This window comes from Triturus cristatus, chromosome 7 (genome assembly GCF_964204655.1).
Source record: "Triturus cristatus chromosome 7, aTriCri1.1, whole genome shotgun sequence".
In the NCBI taxonomy this organism is placed as follows: domain Eukaryota; kingdom Metazoa; phylum Chordata; class Amphibia; order Caudata; family Salamandridae; genus Triturus; species Triturus cristatus.
The window spans coordinates 1882192551-1882212689 of record NC_140590.1 but is presented as its reverse complement, the minus strand read 5'-3'; the positions used below and the strand labels follow the sequence as shown (position 1 = coordinate 1882212689).

Here is a 20139-nt window from a genome sequence, read left to right as displayed (position 1 = left end):
AATTATTGCACATATATCTGAATGACCGTGTCCGTATCAATAGGCTAGTGATTCCACAAACATCCCCATGCCCCTGTGTCCTCTTCCATAGACTAATGATTGCACAAACATCTGCATGATCCAATAATTTGTAAGATCTCAAACATCGGAGTGGTCCCTTGTACCTTTGAAACACAGGGCTAGGACTCCACAGACTCTACACTGATGACTGACCCCTTCCTGGCCTCTTACTTACTTAGGCTAGGACTCTACAGACTGCACACTGATGAGACACTTCCCTGGCTCTTAGGCTAGGACTCCACATTGATGAGTGGCCCCTCCCTGGGCTCTTACATAAGCTAGGACTCCACAGACTCTACATTGATGAGTGGCCCCTCCCTGGGCTCTTACTTATGCTAGGACTCCACAGACTCTACATTGATGAGTGGCCCCACCCTGGGCTCTTACTTATGCTAGGACTCCACAGACTCAACATTGATGAGTGGCCCCTCCCTGGGCTCTTACTTAGGCTAGGACTCCCCAGACTCTACATTGATGAGGGGCCCCTCCCTGGGCTCTTACTTATGCTAGGACTCCACAGACTCTACATTGATGAGTGGTCCTTCCCTGGGCTCTTACTTAGGTTAGGACTCCACAGACTCTACATTGATGAGTGGCCCCTTCCTGGCCTCTTACTTAGGTTAGGACTCCACAGACTCTACACTGATGAGACACTTCCCTGGCTCTTAGGCTAGGACTCCACAGACTCAACATTTATGAGTGACCCCTTCCTGGCCTCTTCCTTAGGCTGGGACTCCACAAACACACAGGGATGCATAACCTTTTGTTAACCTCATGGATAAGGCTTTGATTCTACAAACATCTCAGTGATGCAGGACCATATGATTTTATTTTTCAGCTATATTTTTGCAAACAGCTCTGTGATGCATGATATTCGCTTGAGCCGCGTATATAAGTCTATGATTTCAGCCACCCCAGAGATGTGTGGCCCCCCAATCTAGATCAAGCATAGGGCAATTACTCCAAAAACACATGAATCATGCAGCACACTCATGCCCCAAAGCATATGGCTATATTCCAAAGACTCTTCAGTGATGTGGGAGCCCTTGCATATTGCCATACTTGTACACCCCAACCATGCATGGCCTTGTGACCTCACCGTCCTTGCTCTGCTGAGTCACCATGATCACATCCGCCTTCTCCAAGGAGAGCTCGTCGTGTTCTCGGGCCTTGTAGGACTTCAAGCACTGGACCTGAGGGTTATCTGGAGGGAGAAGGAGAAGGGAGTGAGTGACCAAACTACAGAGGAAAGACCATTAAGTAAAGGAGGAAAGGAGAGGCAGAATGGGTGTACTGGAGAAAAGAGGCCAGTTAGAGGGAGAAGTAAGAGTGAGGAGACTGAAAATGGAGAGAAAGGAAGTGAAGAAAGTGGAGAGAATGTGGGATAAGCATTCAATTACTGGGCTGGCTTCCATCTCCTTTTTCATATATGAGTTTCATCACAGCACCTCTCCAACAAGCTAATATTTTGCCTACTACTGCAAGCCATTTTAATAAGGGCACAAAATCTTCCACCCACCAGTATTTGATTCCAATATCACAACCAGAACATTATCTGTGCCAGCAGCTACCTAATTCTAATGATAATATTTTTTTTATATTCCGAATCAAATAGATCTTTGCCGTTATGGGGTCACATTCTCGGCCAAGGCGGCTAGCATTGGTTTTAGGGATTGCATAAAAAGTATTAAGATGTATAACCCAACTGTTCTCGGTGATTATACAGTGACTTGGCATAAGATCTATAGATATTATTTACAAGTGTAAACATTTATTTTTATCCCCTTTTTAAATAACTTAAGTTATACATACATAGAAAGCATGTTTTTTTTTATTAGCAAATTATACTTTTTTTTTTCTAAAATTGCAAAGATTAAAAAATGTTAGTTTATATGGGACTTTTATTTTAAAGCCTTTGTGTCTTCCAAATTGAGCTTTTCAGTTTTTGACAAGATACATCATGCAAGTTGTAAGTCGACACATCAAATTTAATTTGACACAATTTCCATGATCTCTCATAAAGTGTAACCTTTAAACATGCAACTATATCATCCCCTGTTGATTTATGCAAGACCGACCTATTCTCAATTAAAACACATTCTTCTGCATGGATTGTGTTTGATATTGTAAAATCCCCTATAAGCTTGTGTGATCAGTTTTAGCCGTGACCTCATAGTATTCTACTTGTATGAGCTTAACTCTTTCATAAATCAAGTCCTCATTCTACACTAATGCGGTCCTAAGAGCCATTGGGTAACTTCCTTCCCATTCAAGCAAATATCATGCGCCTCTTAACTTTCCTGGAAAGATTTGGGGTGATCCCTCCAGTGCGGGCAGTCAAAAAGTGGGGGGTCCCAAAATGCAGTTTCCCCATGCAATTTCCTTAGGGAATTTTAGACCATATTAAAGCCAAAACGGCTGTACAGAATTCAACCACATTTGCCAGAAAGCGAAATCATTAGCCAGAAAGTGTGCTTTTTGATATTTGGTATAAATCGGTTCAGTAGTATTTGAGAAACGAAGGGTATATTTACAAGGAAATGGCGCAGTCCGGCACTCTGGCAAATTTTGCAGCGGCGCACTGCGTCATTTAAAAAATGCAGGGATGCGCAGTATTTACAAGAATATGGCACAACTCTGTGTTTTTCCTTGTGCTAGCGCTAAAAATAACTGCCTATTGCCAACAAAGACACCCTTACACCAAGGGTGCTTGCGTTTCAGGGAAGAGTGTTTATGTACAGAAAGGTGTCCCTTCCTGAACATCACTAATATTGGCGAGTTCCTACTTCATTCTGCAGCACACATAGAAGTTGCAAAAAGTCCTTATTTAATGATTGTTTTTGTGCAGGAAGGGACCGCCATCAACAATGGGGTTTTGCTTTTTCTATGTGTCCTGCAGAATGCAGCACACATAGGAAAAAGCAAAAACGAGGAGAAATAAAAGAATTTCTTCTTGTTGCGCCAATTTTACACCTGCTTTTGCATGCTTCAGATTCACACAACCTTGTAAATCTGGGACAGCGTCAAAAAGCAATGAGTTTTGCGGTGGAACGCCAACATCAACACCCATTTCACGCCCCTTTCATGTAGAAAATATTATACAAAGGGCAACCTATATACACAAAGCAGCCTTAAGCCACGCAAATTGGCTGAACACTGCGTTGTAAATATGGTGAAGAGCATTGCGGTACCCTAACATCGAAAAAAGTGATGTTCCGGAGGCACTATCCCCTTGTAAATATGCCCTAAGTTTCACAATTTATAGATATCTCAATGGTTGGGTATGTAAGAGTCCTACAAGATTCCCACAGGCTAGCAACTTCAAATAATGGAGAAATCGGATTGGCCTCAAGGGCTTTTTTCCTGTTGGCTGTCTTGCTCTCGTGAGAGCAAGAGGCTCCCGTGAGTCCTGCAAGAGCACTCCCTCTGCTTTGCTACCCCCAAGATAAATAGAAATGTTGCTGCATGGTTACATGGCTGAAGGCACAGTCTCAATGTCCCAAAAATTACAAATAAATAAGATATAAGGGAGCAGGGTAGGTATACCCTGACCCTCTAGCCCTTGTCGGGAAGGTCCATGTGGGATCACCCAGGGTCAAATGTGAAAAAACATTTTTTTAGGGTCATGTGTTCCTAGAGGAGACTTTTGTGAGCCAGTGACCCCTCCCCCCACGTGCTCCCGAAAGAGTTGTGGGAGCACAGACGGGTGTGCTGGCTCCTAAGAGACTCTTGTGAGAGTCCAGTTGTCTTCAGAAAATAGTTTTAGGTCGAGATAACAGTGCACATGCGCTGCTGCAAGACCTGCTGTTATAAATAAAATACCTGTATTCCCGCCTCCTACCTACCATTGGTGCACTCCCATGTCACTTTTCTTTGTAGTCTTCTGTCTTGCTCCTGCAGCCGATACCTCACTTCCTTTCAAGGGTGAGCAGCACCGCTAAAGTACAGTATACTTACACTTGTTTAATATATATATTCCTTCCTGTGCACTCTTTTTCGCTTTCCCTCACTTCATGTAGCAGCATGGCACCCGCTTCTCCGAAGCTGCACTTTATGTTTTGGACAGCACAGTGTTACCAATGCTTGCTTATTTTAGCACCGTTTTTTGAAGAATAATGCAATTCCATGTTTAGCTGATGCCATTTTTTAGGTCGAGCCTAGACAGCACTTGCACTGTCAGGTGATCGGTTCTGTGTACTTTGTGAGGTCTGACCCATCCCACTGGTTTGGATTGGTTTATGTCTGTGTCATTCCAAATTCATATCCTGCTAATGGTTGGTGCATGCCCCACCTTTTCTTACAAGTTAACTCCCCTGGAGTATTGGCTAGGTGTTGCAAAGTCATCCTGTGCCCTGGGCACCCCCCAACTTTTTTGCTGACTGGTACTGGTGGTAACGGACTCTGACTGACCCTGGGCTCTGCCTAACCAGGCCCAGGGCCAGTGCCAAGCTGGAAGGAACACATTTGAATACAGTTAAAAGACCTAACATACACTAGGGTACACTATGGTATGGTGGGGTTCCCCTGTAATTGGCACAACATACCCCATAAGCCCCTAGTATATAAAAGGGCAGGGGATTTAAACTACCTAGAAGTCCCCAGTACCCTGGGGCATGGCAGTTTAGAGGCCAGCAGCTTTTTCTGCACTTGCATGTGTGCGCTGCTGAAGCCTGAGGTCAGTTTAAAAACAGCCCTGGGTGCCAGGACTGCTTTTAAACAGTAAATTGAGCCCAAACTCGACTTTGGTGGTAGGGGCACCTAAAAATGGATAACCTACAATGTTTTCGCATATTAGGGACTCCCAGGGTCTTCCCTCTGTATCCCGGAGGGGGGGGGGGGGTAGTTTAGATATGTACAAGACACCCTTTTAAAATGAGTTTTTATATGCCTGGGTAAAGTGAAATTACACATTTCAGTCACCACATTGTGTTAAAGTGCTGCTCAAATTCGACTTTGATGCTAGGAGCACTGGGGAAGAGGGTCTGCAATATTTCTACAGATTCAGGACCCCTAAAGTCTCCCCTAGTTACACATGGGGTGGGGTTCCTGTAGATATACGGCAAGTACTTATAAAATATGTTTTTATAAGCCCTGGTGTTAGAAAACTGGCCAAAGTTATTTTTCCCATTGCAAATCCCATCCCCTATAGGTTAACATAGCAGGAAGTTATTAAATAATAACTCCTGATAGGAAGGAGATAGAGCTACCGTTCAAAGACTTCTCAGAATAGTATTGCTAAATCCAACAATATATTGTTGAATTTCTCCTAAAGTATACATACAAGAAGTTATAAGACTTTCTTGTTCGTAAGTCCAAATTCTGCCTTCCAGTTGTCTGCCCTGATTGGTCAGAGTTAAGTGGATTAGCCAGGCTGCCTTGAAGAGGTGATAAAGAGCCCCTGGGGTTAACCAACTCAGCTGGGAGGCCAGTGTGCTGGTCCATAGGAATGCCAGGCCAGGGGGTGGAGTCATAAATCATGCCCTCCAAAGGCAGAGGGGAGGCCTGGGTGTCAGTTACACTTTTATACTTTTGACCTAGAGTCAGGGCAAGGCTTAAGGAAGGTATGTGCAGATGGTAGTGGGAGAGTCTAGGGTAATAAGCCATCCCTGGGGGTGTGTTTAGCCAGGTCTTGACTCTCTGCTGGAAAATCAGCCATTGTGAATTTGGAAGATTTAATGCACTCTGGGACAAAATAATACCACACTCTACAGGATGTGGTCATCGCCTTGAGGAGTTATCCTGCTCCCATTGGTCAGGAGTGACCTGCTGCTTGACCCAGAGAATTTTGAATAAGTATCTGAGAGGGGCAGAGCCCTCCAGATCTGCTGCTCGAAACTTACTGAAGCAAGAAGTGCCCTGCTGAGAAATTTTGCTGAGCAAAGATTTCTAAGGCCTGACCTCTGAAAACTGCACCATCTGAAACTACAGCCCTGTGCATCATTTTGCTGAAAAAGAACTAAAGAGTGGACTCCCTGAAAGATACAGGTTAAAAGTGGAACATCACCAACTAAATCTACACCTTGGAGACCCATGAGTGGATTTGTAAGGGTTTTGTACCAGTGGATTGCGGGAACGGATGTCCTCAACTTTCAAGAACCATCTTGGAGCTTCCAGATCCTTGGAGTAAGTTTGAGACACTTTGAGACCCCTTGAGTAACTCCAGAAAGAAGTTCAAGAAGTTTGGAGAACTTTGGAGCAACTTCAAAAAAAAAAAGCTCCATAGAGTGACCGACTCAACCTGGCCAGCCAGGCCGCCTGCCTTCAACCACGAGCAGGCCAAGCCATCCAGGTTCATCCCGCTAAAACCTCCATCGCACCAACTTCCATAGATTGACCGGGACTAGAGAAAATCTGAAGCCGACGAACCCTCACCGGATCCGGCTACATGAGGAGCATCGAGAGCCCCCGCGAGAAAAAGCTCCAGAAAAGTTTCTAAGTCCGCTCGTAGAAAAGGTGACCGGGAGCAACCGCGAAAGCCAAGCCGTCTGCCTTCCATCGCGTGTCGGCCTGGATTCCTGGGTTGTGCCGCTGAAGCAAACTTGAAATATTTTCTAAGTCCGCTTCAGGGAAGTTGACCGGGACCTCGTAACAAGTCAAGCCGGCAAACCCTCACCGGATCTGGACTGGCTGGGAGTTTGAGGACCCTCGGGAACAAAAGCTCCAGAAAAGTTTCTAAGTGTGAAGGTAGAAACTGAGATCGGGAGCTGTAGCCGCTCAGGGCTCCATCGCGTCCAGCCTGAAACTTTGACTTTGGTCCGGTCTATCGCGAGCAGGTATCACAATATGGTGCTATAATCGTCTAAGTGCTATATTTTATTAAATCTTTGAAAATTCATAGCTCTGGTTCCCTACATTGCATTTTTGCCGTTTTGGTGTCATTTTAAAGATAAACATATTTCCTATTTCTATAAATTGGTGTTGGATTTTTATTATATGTTGTGTCTTAATTATTTACTGAAATTGTGTTTTTAAATGCTTTACATACCTGTCTTTGAAGTTAAGCCTGCCTGCTCTCAGCCACGTTACCAAGGGTTGAGCATAGGAATGATTTTCTAAGACCTATGCTGAGTCCTATCATGTGTTAGTGGCCTTATTGCCAGTGACAGACCTACATTTGACCCTACCAATAACGCCACTTTCCAACATTTGGTGCTCAGTGGTGTGGATGAGGACTTGTGTTTTAAAAGTACAATTTTCAGTGAATGATTTAAGATTATAAAATCCTCTAAATTGCCTTAGAACAAAACTTTTGAGTTTGATTTTTGGAATTTGAACTAAACTGTTTTTAATCCATTGTTTTGATTTTTCCCAATTGTTCGTAGTCTGTTGTGCCTAGTTTTTTGTGACCCAAAAGTAGGGAACCATGGAGCTAGACCTGGCTAAACTGTACCAGTTTACGATGGCTGATCTTAGGGAACAGTGTAGGCTTAGGGGCTGCATGCTGCCAAGAATATGAGGAAGGCAGGGTTGCTTAAGTCCCTAAAGGCCTGGGCCAGGCCTTCTGAGGAGAACCCAGGGGGGTGGGAGGATGTTCCCACCCAACCTCACCCAAGAGAGGAGTGAGGATGAGACCTCTTCCATTGTGACTAGGGTTAGCCAAGTGAATGAAGGTGGTGGTGGGAGTGGGGAAGGGTCCCTTACACAGACACCACTACAGTCCCTTGCAGAGAGACAGCTTCAGGCTCAATTAGAGTGGATTGCCTTGGAGAAGGAGAAATTGGAACTGGCTAGGAGAAAATGGGAGAAGGAGGAGGAGAAGATGAATGTTGGCAGCGAAAGTGAAGAAGATGCTGAGATGTCCAGGGGTGGTAGATTTGAACCTAAACTTCCCAAGGGCATAGTGCCCAAGTACACTGAGGGGAATGACATTAACAGGTGGCTAGCAGCTTTTGAGAGGGCCCTTAAAATGAGTAGGGTCCACTCTAGGTATTGGAGTGCACTCCTGTGGAAGTTGATTCCAGTAGCTGGGAGGGATAGGCTCCTGACCCTGAAGGGAGAGGATGCAGAATCATACCAGCAGATGAAAGTATGTCTAGTCAAGAGATTTGGTCTGACTCCAGAGCGTAACAGGGTGAAGTTTAGAGGCACCCAGAAATTGAGTTCAAAGTCTTGGGTAGACTTTGTGGACGTTTCAGAAAAGGCACTGGAAGGCTGGATTGTTGGTAACAAAGTTGACACATATGAGGGATTGTATAATTTGTTGTTGAAGGAACATATTTTGACTCATTGTGCAGAAGAGAAGTTACGCCAGTATCTAGTGGACTCTAAGCTGACAGACCCCAGAGAGTTGGGGGAAATCAGCTGATGAGTGGGTGAGAACCTGGGTTTCCATTCAGCACCAAGGAGGTGAGCAGAAGAAAGCAAGACTGGTCCCTTCCCAAGGGAAAGCCCAGGGAAATGATGGTCAAAAACCTAAGAAGTCCTCCAAAGACCCACAAAAACCTGCACAAGGAGGGGGGGCCCCGAGCCAACCCAAATTCAAAGGGAAGGGGTTTCAGGGAAAGCCTGGTAGGTTCTTTGATCCCTCTAAGGTCGGTAAGTGCTTTGACTGTAACCAGCCAGAGCATAAGCAGGGAGATGCTGTCTGCACCAAGAAGCTCCCCCCTAAGGGGCCATCCACAGGGATTTCCAGTGTCAGTGTAGGGGTGGAGAGTGCCCCAGAGAGGGGTAGTCAGGTGGTGGAAGGAACCCTGGTGTCCCTGGGTGGGGTGAATATTGCCACCCTTGCTTCCTTACCTCCAAACATGCACAAGTACAGGCAGAGGCCTAATGTGAATGGGACTGAGGTTGAGGCTATCAGAGAATCAGAGACACTGGGGCTAGAGTAACTATGGTCCTTGATGAACTGGTGCCTCCAGAGAGATTGTTACCTGGTGAGTTTCACCAGGTGACCTATGCAGACAGCACTACCAAACTTCATCCTATGCCTGTGGTGGATTTGGAATAGGGAGGTGTGACAGGGCCTATGAAGGTAGCTGTGTCAAAGGTGCTCCCAGTCCAGTGTTTACTGGACAATGACCTTGAAGCCTCCTTGTGGTCAAAGGTGGAGAGAGGACTCCATATGAAAATATTGGAGCTCCCTGAGTGGGTATGTGCTGTGACTAGGTCACAGACTAGCCAGAAGGGAGGGACTGGACACTTGGACCCTGGAACAAATGGCCAAGCATCCAAGGACAGGGCCACTTGGTCTGGTGAGCCAGCCCAGGGAACTCCAGAGGTGCAGGAAGAATCAAACCCTGATGGGGAGGATGTGGCCTCAGAGCTGTCAGATTTGGCAGAACTGATAGGAGCAGGTGGACCCTCCAGAGAGGAGTTCAGTCAGGGACAGCGAGACTGTCCCACCCTTGAGAGCTTGAGGCGGATTGCTTCTAAGTAAGAGGAAGGGGGTGACAGTGGCTTTCACAAATTCTACTGGGAAGATGGACTGCTTTATACTGAGGCCAGAAACCCCAAGGAGGGGCCACCAGGAGGTTTATGGTGCCCCAGAAGTACAGAGGGTTCATCCTGACTTTGGGTCATGATATCCCCTTGGCAGGACATTTGGGACAGACAAAGACATGGAACCGGTTTGTGAACCATTTCTACTGGCCCCATATGTCTGAAAAGGTAAAGGAGTTTTGCAGTTCCTGTGTCACCTGTCAGGTCAGTGGCAAGACAAAGGCTCCCCTAATACCACTGCCAGTGGTGGGGGTTCCTTTTGAAAGGGTGGGGATGGACGTAGTTGGTCCCCTGGACCCACCTACTGCATCAGGGAATAGGTATATCTTAGTGGTAGTTGACCATGCCACTAGATACACTGAGGCCATACCTCTTAGAACCATTGATGCTCCTGCAGTGGCTAGAGTACTACTTGGTGTGTTCACCAGAGTGGGTTTTCCAAAAGAGGTGGTGTCAGATAGGGGCACAAACTTCCTGTCCAGCTATCTGACTGCTATGTGGGATGAGTGTGGTGTTAACTACAAGTTCACCACCCCCTATCACCCACAAGCAAATTGTCTCGTTGAGAGATTCAACAAAACCCTGAAGGGCATGCTAAATGGGTTGTCAGAGAAACTCAGGGGGAGATGGGATGTTCTCCCATGCTTACTGTTTGCCTACAGGGAGGTGCCACAGAAAGGGGTTGGTTTCAGTCCCTTTGAGTTGTTGTTTGGACACCCTGTGAGGGGGCCATTGAGCCTGCTGAGACAGTCTTTAGAGAAGCCTCTTAAAGAAGCAAAGGACAATGCTCTTGATTATGTGCTAGGCCTGAGATCTAGAACGGCAGAGTAAATGTACAAGGCAAACAGGAAACTGGGGGCCAGCCAGGAGCTCATGAAGCACTGGTATGATCAAAAAGCTACTATACCCGAGTACACTCCAGGACAATTGGCGTGGGTGTTGGAGCCCGTGGCTCCCAGGGCCCTCCATGACAAGTGGAGTGGGCCCCACCCAATCTTAGAAAAGAAGGGTGAGGTTACCTATTTGGTTGACCTTGGCACCCCCAGGAACCCGGATAGGGTCCTGCATTTATTTTATTTATTTTTATTTAAGAAGTTTTATATAGCGCTGGCCTGACCAGAGGGTATCGGAGCACTTTACAACAGATACATTGCAGAGAATAACATAAAACATTAACAGTGCAGGTCGAGGGTGGGGAGATCTGATTCGAAGTCTTGGGGACAAGGAGTCGAAGCAGTTCAAGGTGTATGCTTCCCCGCTCCTACTGCCCCTATCGGTTCCCTAGAGAGCGGTCGAGGTACAGGATTTTGAGTTGGCCTTTGAATTTTACAAAAGAGGGAATAGTTCTGATGTGAGGGGAATAGAGTTCCAGAATTAGGCGCGCTCCCGGCGAAGGATCGTGCCGCCGTTTTTTGTTTTCCAGTTTTCAGCGGGATGAGTAGGGGGGAGTTTGAGCTTCTGAGGTTCCTGGCCTGACCGGCTTTTTTGAGTTTGGCCGCCAAATATTCAGGCATGCCGGTGTGCAGGGCTTTGTGTGTGAGGCAGGCTGTCCTGAAGCTAACCCGCATTTCGACAAGGAGCCACTAAAGTTCTCTGAGTGCAGGAGAAATATGATCGAATTTCTTGATTCCGGTGACCATTCTGGCTGCCGCGTTGAGTTGCTTTGAGGGGAGCCAGATGTGATTTTGCTATTCCTGAGAGGACTGCATTCCCATAGTTCAGTTTTGACAATACCAATGCTTGGGTGGCCTGTTTGAGATCACTGGGCGGAATGAAAGGTTTTACTTTGTTCAGTAGCATTAGGTTAAGGAAAGCGCTCTTAGCTGAGTTCTTGATGTATATGGTCATGTTCAGTTTCGGGTCTAGTGTGATGCCTAGTGATTTGACAGAGTTGGCCAGGGTGAGATTCCGTTGAGCGCATCGATGGCTTTTAGCCATTCAGCAATTTGGGGGTTCTCCTCTTTGTTCAAGATAAATAGTATTTCGGTTTTGTCTGGGTTTAGTTTAAGGTGGTTACATGACAGCCAGTGTTAAACATCTCTCAGTAAGTCATTGAATCTTTGAATGTCTTTGATGGAGGCGGTTTCCAAGTAGGTCTGGGTATCATCAGCATAAAGATGGAATCGGATGTTGGCTTTTTTGAGTAGTTGGGTGAGAGGTTCCATGTAGATGTTGAAGAGTTGCGGGGAGAGCACTGAGCCTTGAGGGAATCCCTTGTTGACTGGGTGAAGGTCGGATGCAAAGTTTTTGATTTAGATTTTTTGAGTGCGATTGTGTAGGAAGGAACAGAACCATTGGAGGACCACCTCGCCAAGTCCGGCTCTTTCTTGGAGAGCCCTAATGAGGAGTTTGTGGTCTACCGTGTCGAATGCTGCCGTTAGGTCTAGGAGAATGAGGAGGCAGCATTGGTCTGAGTCAAGTGATTGTGGATATCGTCGATGTTGAGGATCACGGTTTCTGTGCTGCAGCCTTTGCTGAAGCCAGACAGATGGGAGTGCAGGAGGTCGATGTTGTCCAGGTGTTGGGTTAGTTGATGAAGTACGCATCTTTCTAGGGTTTTGGACGACAGAAGAGGAAGGTTAGAGACAGGTCTAAAGTTATTCAAATCCTTTATGTCAAGGCCAGGTTTTTTCAGCAAAGGCTTGACTTGTCCCTCTTTAAGGCAGTCTGGAACGACTGTTTTTCATGAAGCGGTTTATGATCGTGCACCAGAGCGGTGCTAGGGAGCGCTTCAGCTTTTTGGTCAGTTGGGGGGGAATAGGGTCTAGGACATAAGATGAGGGTTTGGAGGTGGAGACAAGATTGATTATCTCAGTTTCCTGAATGGGGCGGAAGCTTAGCCAGGATTTGGTAGAGGGACAGGGGGCGATATCATACGCCCCGGATGTGCTGCTCTTTGTGGGGAGGGTATTATTGGTGTCCAGTGAGAGTTCGATCTTAGTAATCTTGTCATTAAAGAAGTTGGCAAAGTTGTCGCAGATTTCTTTGGATGCCTGTATTGAGGCAGTAGAGGGCTTGGAGGTTTGTTGCCTGATGAGGTTATAGAGCTCTTTGGGTCTATTTTATGTGCTGTACAGCACGGAGTGGACACACGTGGATTTCTTGTTCTTGATGTGTGTGCTGTACTTCCTACGAGCTGTTTTGAGTTGTTCGCGGAGGGTGGTATTAGGGTTATTCCTCCAGCTTCTATCTATGGCTCTTAGTTGATTCCTTTCGAAGTTGTGGTCAGTGTTGCACCATGACCTGGAGGAAATGGCTCTGCTTTTATTTTTAGTATTAGAGGAGCTAGTTGGTCAAGCATAGCCACCAAATTTTAGTTGTAAAGCGAGGTGAGTTCAGTTGTGGAGAGGTGGTCGTTGGCACTGGGAAGGAGCGAGCTTATCCTTTCTTCTAGGGCTACCATGGGAATCTGGGTGAGGTTTCTAGCCCATGGGGGGGTGGGGGGGTCTTGCACGGGTGGCTGGGAAAGCATTTTTTGGTTGATGTGAAATAAGATCATGTGATGGTCCGACCAGTCCACGGGGAGTATGTGGTCGATCGTAATTGCGTCTCGTTGAGCGATAATGACATCCAAGATTGCTTGGCATGGGAATAGATTGAAACTCCACCATGACAGGGCAGACATGACCATGTTACTGGTCACTGATGAGGGTGTGGAGGAGGAAACTGAGCCTGTGCCCGACCTCTCCACTAATGTGCAAGATGGGTCAGTGGAGGGAGTTGTGCTCTCTCCCAAATTGACAGACCAGCAGCACAGAGACTGTAAGCAAGTACTGGAGCAGTTTGCTGGCCTGTTCTCTTTCAGGCATCAATGAGTGGTGTGTGCACCACATTGACACTGGTGACAGCCTACCTGTCAAAAATAAACTGTACAGGTTCTCTGACCATGTCAGAGCCAGCAATAAAGCTGAGGTTGCTAAGATGCTGGAACTGGGGGTAATTGAACCTTCTGAGAGTCCATGGGCCAGTCCAGTGGTGCTGGTACCCAAACCTAATCCTCAGGGGGACCCAAGGAATTAAGGTTCTGTGTGGACTACAGAGGATTGAATGCAGTCACAAAGACTGACACTCACCCTATACCTAGAGCTGATGAGCTCATTGATAGGTTAGGGGCTGCTAAGTACCTGAGTAGTTCTGATTTGACTTCAGGTACAGGCAGATTGCCCTCACTGATGAGCAAAGGAGAGGTCTGCATTCTCCACAACAGAGGGACATTATCAGTTCAAGGCAATGCCCTTTGGTTTAAAGAACGCACTTGCCACCTCCCAAAGGTTGGTGAACAGGGTCTTGTCTGGGTTGGAACAGTCCGTGCAGCTTACCTAGATGATATAGCTGTATACAGTTCTACCTGGGGGGGATCAGTTAAGCCACCTGAGGGAAGTGCTTCAGGCTATGCAGCAGGCAGGCCTGCCTATTAAGGCAAGTAAGTGCCAAATAGGGCAGAGTTCTGTGGTGTACCTGGGCCACCTGGTAGATGGGGGCGATGTACAGCCTCTCCAAGCGAAAATCCAAACTATTTTGGATTGGAAAGCTCCGGTTACCCAGACTCCGGTCAGGGCATTCCTTGGACTGACAGGGTACTACAGAAGGTTTGTTCAAAATGATGGGACCATTGTGGGGCTCCTAACAGAACAGACTTCTAAAAAGAGGCCCAAAAAGGTGATTTGGACCCCAGAGTGTCAGAAGGCTTTTGAAACACTGAAAGCTGCTTTGTGTTCAGCACCAGTGTTACTGGCCCCTGAATACACAAAATAATTTGTAGTTCAGACAGATGCTTCAGAGCAAGGGATTGGGGCAGTCTTGTCACAGCTAAATGAAGGGGGCCTTGATCAGCCAGTTGCCTTTATTAGCAGGAGGCTTCTTCCCAGAGAGCAGAGGTGGAGTGCAATTGAGAGAGAGGCTTTTGCTGGGGTGTGGTCCCTGAAAAAGTTGAGGCCATATTTGTTTGGGACTCACTTTCGTGTTCACACTGACCACAGGCCTCTCAGGTGGCTCACGCAGATGAGAGGGGAGAATCCCAAGCAATTAACGTGGTCCATTTCCCTATGGGGAATGGACTTTAAAGTGGAATACAGACTTGGGGTTGCCCATACAAACACAGACGGTCTTTCAAGGTTTTTCCACTTAGCTGATGAGGACTGCCAGGGTGTAGGCTAGTAATCCATCACCTTTTGTTTGGGGGGGGCTATGTTGCAAATTCATCCTGTGCCCTGGGCACCCCCCAACTTTCTGCTGACTGGTACTGGTGGGAACTGACTGACTGACCCTGGGCTCTGCTTGACCAGGCCCTGGGCCAGTGCCAAGCTGAAAGGAACAAATTAGAATACAGTTAAAACACCTAACATACACTAGGGTACACTATGGTATGGTGGGGTACCCCTGTAATTGGCATGACCTACCCATAAGCCCCTAGTATATAATAGGGCAGGGGATTGAAACTACCTATAAGTACCCAGTACCCTGGGGCATGGCAGTTTAGAGGCCAGCAGCTTTTTCTGCACTTGCATGTATGCACTGCTAAAGCCTGAGGTCAGTTTAAAAACAGCACTGGTGCCAGGACTGCTTTTAAAGAGTAAATTGTGCCCAAACTCGACTTTGGTGGTAGGGGCACTTAAAAAGGGATGACCTACAATGTTTTGGCATATTAGGGACTCCAGGGTCTCCCCTAGGTATCTAGGTATCGCAGGGGTAGGGCGTCAGATTTGTATAAGGTACACTCTTATAAAATTCGTTTTTATATGCCTGGGTAAAATGATGTTTCACATTTCACTCCCCACATTGTGGTAAAGTGCTGCTCAAATTCAACTTTGACGCTAGGAACACTGGGGAAGAGGGATCTGCAATATTTCTACAGATTCAGGACCCCTAAAGTCTCCCCTAGTTGCACATGGGGTGGGGTTCCTGTAGATATAAGGCAAGTAAAATATGTTTTTATAAGCCCTGGTGTTAGAAAACTGGCCAAAGTCCTTTTTCCCTTTGCAAATCCCATGCGCTATAGGTTAACATTGCAGGAAGTTATTAAATAATAACTCCTGATATGAAGGAGATAGAGCTACCGTTCACAGACTTCTCAGAATAGAATTGCTAAATCCAACAATTTAATATTGTTGAATTTCTCCTAAAGTGTACATACAAGAAGTTATGAGACTTTCTTGTTTGTAAGTCCAAATTTAGCCTTCCAGTGGTCTGCCCTGATTAGTCAGAGTTAAGTGAAAGGCTGCCTTGAAGAGGTGATAAAGAGCCCCTGAGGTTAACCAACTCTGCTGGGAGGGCAGTGTGCTGGTCCATAGGAATGCCAAGCCAGGGGGTGGAGTCGTAAACCATGCACTTCAAAAGGCAGAGGGGAGGCCTGGGTGTCACTTACACTTTTACACTTTTGACCCAGAGTCAGGGTTAGGCTTAAGGAAGGTATGTGCAAGTGGTAGTGGGAGAGTCTAGGGTAATAAGCCATCCCTGGGGGTGGGTTTAGCCAGTTCTTGACTCTCTGCTGGAAAATTAGCCATTGTGAATTTGGAAGACTTGATGTACTCTGGGACAAAATAATGCCACACTCTACAGGATGTGGTCATCGCCTTGAGGAGTTACCCTGTTTCCATTGGCCAGGAGTGACCTGCTGCTTGGCCAAGAGAATTTTGAATAAGTATCTGAGAGGGGCAGAGCACTCCAGATCTGCTGCTTGAAACTTACTGAAGCAAGAAGTGCCCTGCTGAGAAGTTTTGCTGTGCAAAGATTTCTAAGGCCTGAGCTCTGAAAACTGCACCATCTGAAACTACAACCCTGTGGATTATTTTGCTGAAAAAGAACTAAAGAGTGGACTCACTGAAAGCTACAGGTTAAAAGTGGAACATCACCAACTAAATCTACACCTTGTGTAAGGGTTTTGTACCAGTGGATTGTGGGAACTGACGTCCTCAACTTTCAAGGACCATCTTGGAGCTTCCAGACCCTTGGAGTAAGTTTGAGATACTTTGGGACCCCTTGAGTAACTCCAGGAAGAAGTACAAGTAGTTTGGAGAACTTTGGAGCAACTTTAAAAAAAAAAAAGCTCCATAGAGGGACCGACTCAACCTTCAACCGCGAGCCGGCCAAGCAATCCAGGTTTGTCCCGCTAAAAGCTCAATCGCATCAACTTCCATAGATTGACCGGGACTAGAGAAAATCTGAAGCCGAAGAACCCTCACCGGATCCGGCTACATGAGGAGCATCGAGAGACCCCGCGAGGAAAAGCTCCAGAAAAGATTCTAAGTCCGCTCGTAGAAAACGTGACCTGGAGCAACTGCGAGAGCCAAGCCGCCTGCCTTCCATCTCGTGTCGGCCTGGATTCCTGGGTTGTTCCGCTGAAGCAAACTTGAAATATTTTCTAAGTCCGCTCCAGGGAAGTTGACCAGGACCTCGTAACAAGTCAAGCCGGCGAACCCTCACTGGATCCGGACTGGCTGGGAGCTTTGAGGACCCTCGGGAAGAAAAGCTCCAGAAATGTTTCTAAGTGAGAAGGTAGAAACTGAGACCAGGACCTGCCGGGAGCTGTAGCTGCTCCAAGGGTTCAAGAGTTATTATGCACATTGTTGGACCCGGCCTCGTGGCGTGGTCTTAACCCTCTTGGATTGTGCGCGTCCCCCCGCACTGGCCTACACGGGCCGCCCTTTCAGGCCGCCAGGGACCCCTCCTCCCTTCGAGGCCCCCTTTGGATTGTACCCGTTTTCCTACACCCGCCTCAGCGGCCCCCTTTTCCAGGCCGCACAGGGACCCCTCATCCCTTCGGGGTCCCCCCCCACCATGCTTGCTCCACGCACCAGCCCACGCAGCCCGGCTCCCTCCGGCCTCGGCCCCAGCGAAGCCCCGACATCGAGGCACCAAGATCTGGCCAGGGGGCACCGCATGGCCACTTCACCACTCCCGGAGGAGGAGAGTTTCGATGGGACCCCCCCACCGTCCCTCAACACCTAGGTGCGATCGTCCTCCGGCCTCCCCGGGCCTGGCGCCTCTCCCGCTGGGCGTCTGGCCTCTCCCAGCCCGGCCTCTCCGCCCCCCCAAGCGCAAGGGTCCGGACATCAAAGGCCTCCAGACCTATATCTTGGGCAACCCCGCAATGGGACAGTAGTTGTATCCCGGAGTCAAGAGCCCTGCTGATGGAATCGCGGCTGACCCTACGGAGAAGAACTCTTGCTTGAGACTATACCACGAGCCCTGCTGACTGTGTCGCGGCTCCACCTTATTGAGACAAGGAACCTCACGGAACATCGGGGCCCTGCTGACGCTGTCGCGGCCCAACCTCGCTGAAACCTCCCTCGGAGCCCTGCTGACGTCGTCGCGGCTCAAGCTGAACTGAAACACCTTAAGAGCCCTGCTGACCTGGTCGCGGCTCGAACTCCACGAACTGATCGCCAGAGCCCTGCTGACGCCGTCGCGGCTCGACCACTCCCAGATCCGGAGTCCCTCCAGCTTGAGGATCAAGAACTGGGCCCAAGGTACTTTCGTACCAAGCTGCTACTAAAGACTGTCCCGCTACCCCGTCCCTACCCAAGACTTTGAGACTCTTGTGGATCCCTCGATCCCCCCTTGTACATATTGATAACCGTAACTTCTTAGATGCTGATAAAGAACTGCTCGTCTTGATAAATATCCTCGAGTCCTGTGTGGTGGTGTTACTGTGCTAGTACGTTATAGGAGAAGGACCTCTCCTACGAGGCTTCTCAGCAGCGCTCGGCAACTTCGTGCAGTGTGGGGGCCCCTCTGGGTGGTCTCTCTGGCTCCCCCGAGGTCCGCCTTCCAACATTTGGTGGCCAGCGACGGGATCCGAGCCGAACGCAGATCGTACAAGCAAGTAACCCACTCGCTATCCATCCAGACGAACAGAGACCATGGAGTTCCAACCAGAACGATTGGAAGAGTACACGCACAAAGAGTTAAAACAGTTCTGCAAGGACAAGGGCATTACGACCACCGGCCTAGGTACCAAGGAAGAGATGCAGAAAGCCCTGAGAACCTGGATAGAGTCCGGGGCGGGTCCCTCCCAGGGTGAAGGTCCCCTGCCCCTGAATGCAGCCACGCCACCAGCACCAACCCCAGCGAACGAAGGGAGAAACAGCCTGGAAACCGGCCTCTCCGCGGAAGAAATACGAGAGCGGGAGAAGATCCGGACCCATGAGCTAGAGCTCGCACGACTTCGGCTGGACGGCGAACTCCGGCTGGCCGAAAAGAAATGGGCCATGGAGCAGCTACGGCTACAAGAGGAGATAGAGGAGAAGAAACGGCATCGAGAACTAGAAGAGAAACGGCTACTCCTGCTGGCGGAGAAAAAGTTGGCCTTGGAGCAACTACGGCTGCAGGAGGAAATCAAAGAAAAGAAACGGCATCGAGAACTAGAAGAGAAAAGGATGAGCCTGGAACACGAGCGGGGCCTCAAAGAACTCGAGCTCAAGGCCCAGAAGGGGGAGACCGGCACCCCCAGCAATAGAGACGCTCTGCCGCCCACCGAAGCCAAGGTCCATATTCCCAAGGATGTCGTCAAGGAGTACTATAAAAACGACGACATCCAGCAGTGGTTCAAGGCGTACGAGGTGGCCATGACCTCCCATCGGGTACCCCGGAAGGATTGGGGTGCCGGCCTATGGGGTCGGTTCCTTAGCGAGGGCCGAGACACCCTGCTCCAGCTCCCGGAAGAGGTGATGACCTCGTACGACCATATGAAGGAGGCCCTGCTCACCCGCTACGGACTAACCGCGGAAATGTACCGCCAGCGTTTCAGAGACTGCAAGAAAATCCCCGGTACCACGTGGGTAGAGTATGTTGACTTCTTCAGCAGGGCCCTAGAAGGTTGGATCAAGGGTAGCAAGGTCACCACCTACGGGCAGCTGGTCGACCTCATTATTTGGGAACACCTCTCCAACAACTGCTTCGTGGAGCTAAGACAACACCTCCTCGACAGCAAGCTGACCGAGCCGCGGAAGCTCGCCGCCGAGGCCAATCGATGGGTCAACACCAGAGTCCCCCGGAACCCGATGGGGGAGTACCAGCGAAACCACACCGGACCCCCCGCCAGTGCGGCGGAGGAGGAGGGTCGAACCGGAATTGGGACATCCCAGCCGGGCCGCCCCGGAGTCCGCCTCGGGGGCCGCCTCAGCAACACCCCTCCCCAAGCCTAGCCCGAAGAGGGACGACGCCAGCCAAAACCGGACCCCGGCCCCCGATAACCTGCTACGGCTGCCAACAAACAGGGCACTATGCCAGCGACCCTGCCTGCCCCATGAACCGACGAGGTGGGACCAGCAGGCCCCCGCCCCGACAACTGGCGGCTGCCGCCCTGGGAGAAGGGGAGGAAGAGGAAGAACCCCTCGACGGGGGGGTCCACTGAGTGGGAGCCGGCCGCCATGTCCCTGGTCTGCCTGGGCAGCCGAGAAATGGTGCCCCAAACACCCATCCCGAGCAACACCCAGAAGTACCAACAGTGGGTCACTATCAATGGACGACGGGCCGAAGCCCTCCGTGACACCGGAGCCAGTGTCACCGCTGTCCGCTGCCACCTGGTGACCCCCGAACAGATCCTGCCAAATGTGCTATGCCCCGTCCGGACGGCCGACATCAGCGAAAGCATGTGCCAGATGGCCCAGATCCCCTTCGAATGGGGAGGGGTGACGGGCA

At 48.9% G+C, this 20139-nt stretch overlaps 1 protein-coding gene across 3 annotated transcripts in view; it reads right to left on the bottom strand.

The window, feature by feature from the left end:
- LOC146813606 (uncharacterized) overlaps positions 1 to 20139 on the bottom strand; it is a 435136-nt gene that overhangs the window by 6065 nt on the left and 408932 nt on the right. For all 3 annotated transcript variants that reach the window (XM_085620351.1, XM_085620350.1, XM_085620352.1), the window contains one exon: positions 1160 to 1264. In XM_085620351.1, the coding sequence (XP_085476477.1) occupies positions 1160 to 1264 (105 nt within the window). The remainder of the gene's footprint in view (positions 1 to 1159; positions 1265 to 20139) is intronic.